The sequence below is a fragment of the Rhipicephalus microplus genome, chromosome 6, assembly GCF_043290135.1.
Source record: "Rhipicephalus microplus isolate Deutch F79 chromosome 6, USDA_Rmic, whole genome shotgun sequence".
In the NCBI taxonomy this organism is placed as follows: domain Eukaryota; kingdom Metazoa; phylum Arthropoda; class Arachnida; order Ixodida; family Ixodidae; genus Rhipicephalus; species Rhipicephalus microplus.
Window position 1 is genome coordinate 41,521,453 of NC_134705.1, and position 12,522 is coordinate 41,533,974.

The following is a 12,522-nucleotide window of genomic DNA, read 5'->3' on the forward strand; positions in this document are numbered from 1 at the left end:
GATATATTCTTGCGCACAAGATGAACCAACTTCTGTGCGGTCCTGCGCAGAACATGCTCTTCGTAACCCGCACTAGCCAATCTATCTACTTGTCTGACGAAGCTATCATTAACTTTGTGGGGACAAGATTTGGCCAAGGCAGCGCGGAGACAAGAGAATGCTATGCCATTCTTAACTGTCTTTGAATGCCCGGAAGAATAGCTAAGCAAGGGCTTCTCAGATCGTGGGCTATATAACCAGCAAACATGGTCTGGCTTACGTGATAACAACAAGTCCAAAAACTGAAGCTGACTTTCCCGTGGCACTTCCCACGTAAACTCGAGGCCCTCGCTGCAGTCCCTGAAAACATTTAAGATATCTACTATAGCCCTGTCAAGTACAGTGTGTTCTACAAAAATTAGGTAATCGTCAACATATCTAAATATGGTCTTTGCAAGGCCCTTTATGTTGGCTTCAATTTTTTTGTTCACGTAACCCAAGAAAATGTTGCTAATGTTGCGCCGCGGTGGTTTACTGTTTGCTCATGTCGTGTGGGAAAATGTACATCGGTCAAACAGGCCGGTGCATAAATACAAGGTTAACGGAGCACAAGAGAGCATTAGCTAATAATGCTTACTCGCACTTAAGACGGCATTGCTTAGAATGTGGCTGTTCCCCGCTGTTCTCTGAGACTAAAATTCTTTCCAGCCACAGAGATAAGATGACAAGGGAAGTGATCGAGGCCTTCCACATCGCAAAAAGAAAAGATTACTGTATAAGCCAAGCATCGATTATTTTGAGCGATTGCGAAGTTGGCTTTTTAGAAAATACGTTGTCATTGTAGCACGTGGTACACCGTCTTGTTGTATAATAACCAAGGTCGTTTACGAAATAAACTAGTTGAGAGTGCAGCGGTGTCCCTATCGTCTCTCTTTGTGTAAAACGTCGTGCGCTGCTTATTTGTAATCATGAACAATCACCAACTCGCCCAACTTTCGGTGTTAATGTCCTACTTCCAGTTAGAACAAAACTGTGACCAGCAGCAGCTTTCAGTTCAACTGGGGAAGGTCCCCGTTGGCAGCCAGTTGAGCTGTAACTGGGACCAGCTACTAACTTGTGGGGGTGGTAACACGCCCTGTAAAGTTTTTGCGCCGCATGGCGCACATGTCTCGCCCATAGGCCACATTTAGGGGGTCACAACTATTGAGAGGTAGGTGGTGTTGTGCTCGCGAGCATTTATTGCCACCATCATCATCATGGTTAAAGCAGTAGCGCCGGCCATGACGTCTGGCGGCAAGCCTGGGTGGCGGCACGGAAGAGATGAGCGGGTCGCTTTGGCTGCTGGCTGTTGGTGTGAACGGTTGTCTCTCGCAGTGGGACCCCGGTGCACAGCACCGCGGGCTGTCTGCCGGAAGCCCTTGTTGTGAATGAGGCGTTAGTGACATCGCCTTGTTTGTCATGTCGTTGAGAGTTGTGTAATATTCTGTAAGGTTGTCATGTCGTTGAGAGTTGTGTAATATTCTGTAAGCTTATTTAGCCTGTTGATCACAAATTAATGTTATAATAATTTGGCTGGTGATATCGTCACTCTAAAATTAGTTAAATAAATGTGTGTTGTTCGATTGGTCCGACCGTGTAAACTGTGTCTGTTTACTCCAAGAGCGTGGTGCTCTCCGTTTCGAGACCCCACACTGGCTGCCCAATGTGGAAACTCTTACGATGCTCTTGGAGTATCGGAAGTCGGTTTTCGTGGTTCAGAACAGCCATTTTTGAACTGGGGAAGAGTAGACGTAGGATGCCTAGAAGGACTTCTATGGCTAGCGTCATTGGTGTGTTTTGTTGAGAACGAGGAGATCAGTTCTTGTAGAGTGTCCGAACTTTTTGGCACGTTGAGTTTTTTTTTTCCGTCTCGTTAGCATTTTTTTTTGTTCTTCTCATTGCTTTTCAAGAGCGTTGTTGAGTTGGTACGAGAGCCATCTGGTCTGCATCCTGGGGTGAGCAAAGCTTAGAGCATGTGGATTGTAGGCCAAGCCCAAAGCGAGTGAGTACGAAAGCCTTATGGATGGTCCGATTTTCTGTACATAGCTCCTTCTATCTCATTGGGCTCAGGGAGTCGGGTGTCGTTGCTGACATGTATTGTGGCGCGACGCCGGGCGTCGTGACACCATCTAGGACAATGGACGCCGATCGCTCGGTAAGCTGCTGTGTGCGGCGAGCGAGTAGGGCTACCTTACGAAGTGGGTGTCTCCTTGCGGCTGCCTCTTCTGCACCTAGGCTGGGTGCTTAGTGGATGTCAATTGTTCTGCACCTAGGCTGGGTGCTTAGTGGATGCCACCTGTCGCACGTGCCACAACTAGGTGGATCGTTGCGTAGAGGTGTTTTATTTTGCAATTCACGAGTTAGGAAAAGTGGTCTTTGTTTTATTTTAGCTGGAAATCTTGGCCGCTGCCGATGTATTTACTAGCAGTACTGACCATCGTACCACGTGGGCGAGGAGTCCGAAGCTCTCTTCCCTTTGCCCTACTGCATTGTTCTGTCGAGTGTTTGGAATGTGAGCATCGAGAATTATGTATCCCGTGGCTGGCTGTCTTCTGGACATCGTCTTCGCCATTGGCCAGGAATGCGGTCTTGAGATCGGGCGATGGACATGCCTGGAACCTGCGCAACTGTTTGCAGTCCGGCGCCCTCATGAGTGCTGGTCGCAACCAGAAAACGTGTCTAGAAGTCGTCGAGCTGGACAGTGAAGCTTTGTCGACCGGCGGCGGTGCCGTGGTGCACAGACATTATTTAGGGGCTTGTGTTGTCATTTTTTGTTAGAGCTTGTGTAGCCGAGCTCTTTCACATTTTTTGGGGATGTGGTTTGAAATAAGGTAACAAAGATCTGTGGGTGCTGACACCCCCTGTAAAGTTATTTGCGCCGCAAGGCGCACGTGTCTTGCCCATAGACCGCATTTAGGGGTTCACAGCTATTGAGAGATAGGTGGCATTGTGCTCGCGAGCGTTTATCACCACCATCATCATCTTGGTTAAAACGGTAGTGCCGGGGATGACGTCTGGCGGCAAGCCTGGGTGGCGGCACGGGAGAGATGAGCGGGTCGCTTTGGCTGGTGGCGGTTGGCGCGAACAGTTGTCTCTCGCAGTGGGACCCCGGTGCATGGCACCGCGGACCGTGTGCCGGGGGCCCTTGTTGTGAATCAGGCGTTAGCGACACCACCTTGTTTGTCATGTTGTTGAGAGTTGTGTAATATTGTGTAAGGTTGTTTTGCCTGTTGATCACAAATGAATGTTATAATATTATAATTCGGCTGATAATATCGTTGTTGTAAACTTAGTTAAATAAATGTGTTGTTTTGGTTCATTCCGACTGCGTCTGCTGTGTCTGTTCACTCCAACAGCCTGGCTTTCGTCATTGAGAGACCCCACAAACTGGAACCTGTTTCAATTGGGACCAACTGTTCTAGTTTATTCCCAGCTGAAACCAGTTGAGGTTTAACTGGGACCAGAACCACTTGCAACTGGGACCAACTGTACCAGTTGATTCCCAGCTTCAACCAGTTGGCCTGCAACTGGGACCGGTTGATGCCAGTTAATGCCAGTTGAAACCATTTGAATTCTCAGTTACACATTTTCACAAGGGAAAGCATTGGATGCGTTATTCGAAGGTCACAGATTCGGTCCCTGCCCATGGCAAGTTATCTTTTAGTCCACTTTTCTTTCTTCACATTTACATTACAATTACTTCTAGTAGCATTCTATAAACTTTTCTTGTCATGATTGTCTGTTAGCTCACATTATTATTTAATGTATCTGATATAAGATCGCGAGCATATTCCTTGGTGTGTGGGAAATATTTGAGTGTTATTCAGTTTTATTGAAATTGGTGTAACACTCTGCTTGTGCCAATCCAAGTTTCATAGAAAACGTTGGCATCAAAAAGACATATTCTATAATCAGTCTCTGACAGCTACCTTTGCTTGCAGAATGGGTTTCAGAACAGGGGAAGCCGAGGGCATGCACTGTGAGGAATTTCGGGGTGTGAGAAAATTCGATGGCATATGGTGGCATCAGATGGGGTGAGGCACGGTGAATGGGATATCCCAGGAGCATTTTTCCCCTGGCAATGCATATAATTATAGGCAATGATGAATAATAATGAGAACCATTGATTAAAATTCAACTCGTGTGATACACGTAGAGGAGTTTGGGGGGGAAATATGACAAAGATAATGTTGATTTTTATCAAGAACCATTCACTTAAGGTTTTGAAACTGCAAGGAAAAAGAAAGTGCCCTTGAGAATGGGTTTTGTAAAAGAATATTAACACTGAAAAATTAAAACAGGATATTTAGCCTTTTTATGCTTTGTTCTGATCAACATTTGATTTTGTTCAAGCGGTGCACACTTACGTGACTGGTATAACAGAGATTTGCTTCTTGCGCACTGTAAATTCTATGCATTCACCTTTTCCTTGAACTATGAAGCTCCCTTCTACAGCCCTACCATTGATGCTCATGATCACTTTTATCCGCGGAAGAAAAGAAGTGTGAATTTAAGGGCTCATTGTCTTTCTAGACAAGTATTAATTAGAACTAATTAATAATATTAGTTGTCATAATAGTTTATACACTGAGTGTTTCACATCTTAGGTGCAAATTATTTCTAAATTATTGTGGAAAGATCGCACAAAGTTATGCAAAGCTCAAAATAGAGAAGCTAGCTGACCCTCACTTCGTTATGCTGGAGGTCAGAAATCGCTACTGTGGCAATGATTGGATCCAGCGTGTTTGGCTGAAGAAACAGCAGCCAAAAAATGGCAACAAGTGGGTTCAGAATATGTGCAAAGCTTGCCCCTCAGAATGTGTTTAAACCGCTGTGACCAAGCCATGGTGTAACAAACTCTGGCAGTTGCTAAGGCAATGGCTTGGTGGCAGCTGCTGCTTCACACAGTGGCAGTTGGGTTATCTTTAGCGCAGCTGCGGCAGCTGGGCTAAAGACAACACAGCTGCGGCAGCTATGACACAGCAGGGTTTTTTTTGTTAATGGATGTCGTAGTGCCAGCTTTTCACTGTTAGAAAATTGTTTTACAAAATCAGGGCTTTGGGGCTGATTGGGACAGAGTTATACAATATTTACTAACTTTTCTTTCAAATAAGGCCTTATTGCCACAATTATGCAGGCTCAGGTTTTATTCAGAAAGGGAGTGAAAGTCTTTTGAAGTAGTAATTCTTTAGTTTTGAGGTCTAAAGCAGTCATACATCATGTGACACTCCAGTGTATTTAGTGCATGTAATTATGATAGATGATAGCAAGCTGGAACGCTCTGAAATGCTGTTGTTAACGACATTTACTATGGCAAATAATGTAATAATTGAAATGTTTAGCCAGCACTTTGAATCAGTACATAAGGTCACAATTTGAACTCTTCATCTACTTGTGACCTCTCTGCTGACCACTGTGATCATGAATGTCATTTTTCATGGCAAGAACATGCCTGGTTTAACCAGGTTGTATTGAATGGATGGGTGCTGACTGGTAAAGGCAGCGAGAGACGCATTCAAGTTTCAAGCATGGAAAATGCAGGGGAATCTATGGTAACTGGGTAGGGCTCTGGCTTTAGCGTTAGCTCTCGCTGTTCGCAGTGCAAAACTGTGTGGCTCAGTGTTGACAGAAAGCTTAGCATTCTTTTGGAGCTCATAAAAATGAGCATCAGCACATACGCTAGATGGAAGTTATCGGAAAATGCCGAAGCATAGGTTTTACAGGGGCCGCTAGAGTGGCATCTCATACGTACAATTGCATGCTCTCTGACCTTTGTAAAAACAATAACAAATAATTACTTAAAGGTTCTTCATTGGGGTCCTGTGCAGAACACAAATGCACTATAACTAGTTGTCTTTAAATGTGACTGTTAGCGGGTATAGTCTTCACTGTGTGTGCCCGTATTTTGTGTGATTGTTGATATATGTCATAGTAGGAAAAAAATCTGCTGTGCGCTGTTTTATGCTAACTGAGAGAAAATTGAGATCAGCTTAAATAAAAGCTTGAATTTCACTGTTGTTTGCGGGTACCTTATAATTCATAGATAAAAGTCTGTTTGCTATATTTCTCTCTCTTATGCATATTTGACCATAAAGTCATCAATCCTAACATTTTGCCATGAGGAGCTTCCATCCAGTTGAAAGAAAATCACTAGACTGAGAAGTTGGAGGAAACTCAAAAGAGACCCCGTATCTACGAAACAGGGGATTAGGGAGATAAAATATTGTGATGAGGGTGGTTACTCTGCCATCATGAAAAGTGTGGAGATGGAGGGGGGGTATGTAGCTGAGCCCACTAATATTTTTTGGTAGTTTGTGCTCAGGCTACAGCATTTTGGACATACTACCACCAACCTTTGTGGCTTACTAACTACAGTGCTGCACTGCTAAGCTTCAACATGCAGGTTTAATCTTCTATGGCAAAAAATGCAAATGATATGGGTGAAATGGGCTGACTATAAATCCTCAGGGGCGAAATGCAAAAACTGTTGTGGTCAAAGGTTGAGTGGCACGTTGAAGAAGCTGGCATCCTTGTGATGATAAGGATTACACCATTCTCTACTGTGTCACAACTCGTAATCGCGTAGAGGCATTGGCTTGTGAAACTGCAGAGTTCAATTAAACGAAGCCATTTGCTGCCTCCCCTAGGCATGGTGTGTGTGCTGTGCCAGCGGCTGGGCTGGCGTCACCTGCAACTGCTGGTGTCCGAGTTCCAGGCACGGCTGCACTTTGGCGTCCAGCCCGAGCTATGCCCGCTGCTGTCCCTGCCCAGCCTGGACGGCCCTCTGGCACGAGTGGTCTTTGATGCAGGCTTTCTCGATCCTGCGGCCCTTGCCCAGGTGGTGCCTGAGGAGCTTGACATTATCCTGCGTAACACAGGACCCTTCCAGGGAAGGTAAGTTGACTGCCAGGGTTGACTTGTGATCACACAGTTTTAGTAGTTGGGGGTATATTTCCTGCTTCTTTAGTGCTTGTAACTGCATCCTGGTCACTGCCAGCATCCATGTCTTCAATGTAACCTCCCCTTCTAAGTTATTTGAGCAGTGTCAGTAAATCACTTCAGCACAATAAATACCCAGAAAATCTTCTCATACCTCGAGTTGAAAATGTGAAAAGCCACATGCAGGAAACACCATTTTGATGGAACAAGACCAGCTCACTCTTACATCATGCAACTTGCTGCCGTCTGTTTGTGCTTAGTTTAACAACATTACAAAGTTCAGAAACCTTCCTCAAATGCACTGGCGAAAAATACGAGAAGAGTACTTCAACGCCCATGACATCATGCTTGTGAACTGCTCTTCATTGCATTCTGGTGTGTCCTTGCTATTTGCGAATGCGACTCCTTGTTGCTAAGAAGCTGACTTTTCTGCAAATTTATTGCTTTTTAAGTGCCAAACTGCACCAGCAGCATGAAATGATTGTTTGTAACAAAATTTTGGACAGGAAATATGGAAAATTTACGATGAAAATTGAGCACACATTCTTCGATTGAATAGGAAGAAATGCATTAGACCTTCTCCTGCTGCACATAAAGAAACTGGAGGGCAGATAAGCCAAATTCAAACATAAATGCTGAATGAACAAAAGAACGACATATCTTTGATTGGCTATTCATACATGCACACAAATTAAAGATGGTGTAATGGAATTTCAATCATGAGGACCATACTAGGCAAATAATAGGGGATCTGCAAGGTGTCCCAGCTAATTCTAGCCAGAGTAAAAAAAATATGCTGACACATTCTATGATTACACAACCAATGCTTGTTGCTACTCTCTGGAGCAAGTCTCATTTTGTTTGTTTTGCTTTGCATGATTTTGCTTAGTTAAGGAAAATGAATTAACTAACTTCCGGGGCAAGAAAGTTGTGCAAAGAATTTCAGTTAGAGATTTGTGGATATGTTTGCCAAGTGTCAGGTTAGACATTTCTTTAACTTTCTGTTTGTTAAATATTAATGAATGTAGCAATGGCGTAGTAGTTAGAGAATCCGCCTCGCATGCAAGAGGTCCGTAGTTTGAACCCTGGTGCCGTGCAGTTCCTAACCGGATAAAAAAAAAATTCGCGTGGTGATGGAACTGCATTAAGAGGCCTGCGGTGCCGCCTCACCGGTGACCACCGCCAGTAACGCACTCTCTCACCACAGAAGGATTGGCCACCCTGGTGCAGTATTTGGCCACTGCCTCCAACGTGCATAAGTCAATTAACTCACGGCCCTCAGTTCTCAGCGGCTGCGAAGCAACTGATCACGGCGGCGGTCAGATCTGCAATGCAGCTGGGGGTGCTAAGAATCTCTGGATCGGACAAGCCGCCATTGGAACCTGAACTTGGCAACGTTTAACGCTAGAAAATTATTTAGTGAGGCAAGTCTAGCTGTACTATTTGAGGAGCTAGAGGGTGTTGAGTGCGTATGATAGGGCTCAGTGAGGTTAGGAGGACAGATGAGGCCTATACGGTGCTACAGAATGGGCATGTCCTTTGCTATCAGGGCTTGGCTGACAGAATAGAACTGGGAGTGGGGTTCTTTATTCACAGAAACATAGCTGGCAACATAAAGGAATACTGCAGCATTAATGAAAGGGTGGTAGGCATCGTAATTAAACTCTATAAGAGATGCAAGATGAAGGTGGTACAGGCTTACGCGCCTACATCCAGCCATGATGACGCGTCAGTTGAAAGCTTCCTTGAAGAAGTGGAATCGGCAATGAGTAAGGTAAAAACACAGTATACTATACTGATGGGAGACTTCAATGCAAAGGTAGTTAAGAAGCAGGCTGGAGACCAAGCAGTAGGAGATTATGGCATTGGTACTAAAAATGCCAGAGGGGAGTTACTAGTAGAATTCGCAGAAGGCAATAACTTATGGATATTGAATACCTGCTACCAAAAACGGGGGAATTGTAAATGGACATGGAGGAGCCCTAATGGCAAAAATAAGAGTGAAATAGACTTTATACTGTGTGCACACCCAGGCATTGTGCAGAATGTGGAAGTGCTTGGCAAGGTCTGATGCAGGCCCCGCCGCGGTGGTCTAGTGGCTAAGGTACTCGGCTGCTGACCCGCAGGTCGCGGGTTCGATTCCCGGCTACGGCGGCTGCATTTCCGATGGAGGCGGAAATGTTGTAGGCCCGTGTACTCAGATTTGGGTGCACATTAAGGAACCCCAGGTGGTCAAAATTTCCGGAGCCCTCCACTATGGCATCTCTCATAATCAAATGGTGGTTTTGGGACGTTAAACCCCACAAATCAATCAAGGTCTGATGCAGTGACCATAGAATAATACGGTCTAAAATTCGCCTTGACTTGAAGAAAGAACGACAGAAACTGATACGCAAGAAGCCAATCAATGAGCTAGCACTGTGAGGGAAAGTACAGAAATTCAGAGTTTGGCTTCAGAACAGGTACTCGGCTCTTATCAAGGAAACCAACCTTAGTGTAGACGCAATGAATGATAATCTGACGACTATAATTAAGGAGTGTGCAGTGGAAGTTGGAGGTATGGTACTTAGAACACTGGTAAGCTGTCCCAGGAAATGAAGAATCTCATTAAGAAGCATCAAAGCATCAAGTACAACAGACAAAATAGAGCTGGTAGAGCTTTCGAAGTTGATTAATAAGCATGAGGTATCCCATGTAAGAAGGCATAACATGGAGAGAATTGAACATGCTCTGAAAAACGGAGGAAGTGTCAAAGCAGTGAAGAGAAAACTTGGGATAGGCAAAAACAGATGTATGCACTAAAGGACGAGGAAGGCAAAGTAACTACCAATATGGATAGGATAGTTAAAATAGCAGAAGAGTTTTAGAGATCTGTATAGTAGCCGGAACAACCACGACCTTAATATAAGAACTAGCAGTAACCTAGATGACTTCCCAACAGCAATGATAGAAGAAGTCAGGAAAGCCTTGGAGGGGATGCAGAGAGGCAAAGCTGCTGGTGAGGATCAGGTAACATCAGATCTGCTGAAAGACGGAGGACAGATTGTGTTAGAAAAACTAGCCACTCTGTTTACGAAGTGTCTCCTGACTGGAAGAGTACTAGAAACTTGGAAGAATGCTAACATCATCTTAATACATAGAAAGGAGATGATAAGGACTTGAAGACCGATCAGCTTGCTCGTTGTCGTATACAAGCTATATACAAAGGTAATTGCTAACAGAACTAAGACAACACTAGAAATAAATCAACCAAAGGAATAAGCAAGATTTTCGAACAGGCTACTCAACAATCGACCACATTCATACTATCAACCAGGTAATAGAGAAATGCTCAGAATATAGCCAACCACTATACATAGCCTTCATAGATTATGAGAAGGCATTTGATTCAGTAGAAATATCAGCAGTCTTTCAGACACTACGGAATCAGGGCGTCGACGAAGCATATGTAAACATCCTGAAAGAAATCTACTTGGGGTAAACTGCTGCCGTAGTGCTTTATAAAGAAAGCAACAGAATACTAATCAAGAGGGGGTTGAGGCAGGGGGATACAATCTCCCCAATGCTATTTACTGCGCGCTTATAGGAGGTTTTCAGAGGCCTAGAAAAGGGAACAGTTAGGGATAAAAGTTCATGGAGAGTATCTTAGTATTTTAGTAACCTGCACTTTGCTGTTGACATTGTATAGCTGAGTAACTCATGGGATGAATTGCAACTCATGATTACGGAGTTAGACAGGGAGAGCAGAAAGGTAGGTCTTAAAATAATCTGTAGAAAATGAAAGTAATGTGCAACAACCTTGGAAGAGAGCAGCGCTTTGAGTAGGTAATAGTGCACTTGAAGTTGCAAAAGACTATGTCTACTTAGGACATGTAATAACCGTGGTGCTGAACCACGAGATTGAAGTAACTAGAAGAATAAGGATGGGGTGGAGCACATTTTGCAAGCACTCTCAAATCATGACAGGTAGATTGCCACTATCTTTCAAGAGTAAGGTATATAACAGCTGCATCTTGCTGGTACTTTGCTACGGAGAAGAGGCCTGGAGACTTACAAAGAGGGTCCAGCTTAAATTTAGAACGACGCATCGAGCAATGGAAAGGAAAATGGTAGGTGTAACATTAAGAGAGAAGAAGAGAGCAGAGTCAATCAGGGAACAAATCGGGGTTAAGGATATAGTTGAAATAAAGAAGAGGAAATGGAAATGGGCCGGGCATGTTGCGCGTAGACAGGATAACCGCTGGTCATTAAGGGTAACCAACTGGATTCTCAGAGAAGGCAAGTGGGTTAGGGGGAGACAGACGGTTAGGTGGGCAGATGGGATTAAGAGGCTTGTGGGCATAAATTGGCCCCAGTAAGCACAGGACCGAGTTAACTGGCGGGACATGTGAGAGGCCTTTTTCCTGTAGTGGACGTAGTCAGGCTGATGATGATGATGATGATGATGATGATGATGATGATGATGATGATGATGATGATGATGATGATGATGATGATGATGATGATGATGATGATGATGATGATGATGAAGTTTCTGCATACCTCTGTTGGCCACAAAATTTGTACCATTACTAATAGTAGAGCACAATGGGTTTTCCCAAAATGTGCTACTTTTAGTTCAAAGTGTTGTAACAAAATCTTGTCAGCTTTTCTCAAGTTGCGTTCACATGACCTTTGAGATGAGGTTCTCGTAGTTGGATGTGATAGCCACAGCAGATGGCACAGTGGTGTTTGCTGCATGCCTGATTTTAAGGCATGAAGCGGGCGCGATAGTCTGTTCCTTGACTGCATCATGTCAGAGGACTTGTACAAATGACGTTAGTCTTGGCCTGCTTTATTTAGACTTTGCTAAATTACCTAGTTATTGACAGAAGCTTCTCAGACATGCTTCAAATAACTGGAAGCTTTGATAAATTGCAACTGTGTGGAAATACTCCTTTGTTAAGCGGTGAGAAAGCAATTAATGTACAGTGAAATCTCGATACAAGGAATCCCAAGGGACCGCTAAAAATCATTGACTATATTGAAAAATCGTTGTGAAAGTACAAAAATTTGAGCGAAAATTGTAGGACGATTTTTCACAGGCGTCCCCGTGCGCTGGCACGTTTCCTCACGTGATTGCTAACTGGCCTTCTCCCAACCAGTTGCCCAAGGAAACGCATCGGGGCAGTGAAGCGGCCGTGGCCGTGAGCCCTGGTAGCTCTGTTTAGAAGCCAACATGGCAGTGCCCATGCAGACGCGACTGTCCGCTTGATCGATCCAAACTCACGCTTGCTACTCGCCCACTGTCGTCACAGCTATAAATAAATGGTGAAATCAGTTAATGCTTCGTGTTATCTCGCGCTGGGGCCAAGACATCAGGTATGTACTGTCTGTATTAAGGAGATTAGCTGTGTTTATTTAGCCATGCTTGCTAAGCTGTGTCTCCAAGAATTCGATAATAAATCTAGAGAAAACTACAAAATACCAACGAATACATTGCTCTCGAAGCTTCAGGACATTATATTAATATAAAGTAAATTAATGGGTGCGTTATGAACTTACAGGCCACACAGCGCAAGATGA

The 12,522-nt window shown here is 44.2% G+C and overlaps 1 protein-coding gene across 1 annotated transcript in view; it reads left to right on the forward strand.

The window, feature by feature from the left end:
- Nucleotides 1-12,522, forward strand: part of LOC119168700 (DNA polymerase theta-like) — a 323,110-nt gene that overhangs the window by 159,911 nt on the left and 150,677 nt on the right. The window contains exon 15 of the mRNA XM_075867640.1: nucleotides 6,666-6,912. Coding sequence (XP_075723755.1) covers nucleotides 6,666-6,912 — 247 coding nt within the window. The remainder of the gene's footprint in view (nucleotides 1-6,665; nucleotides 6,913-12,522) is intronic.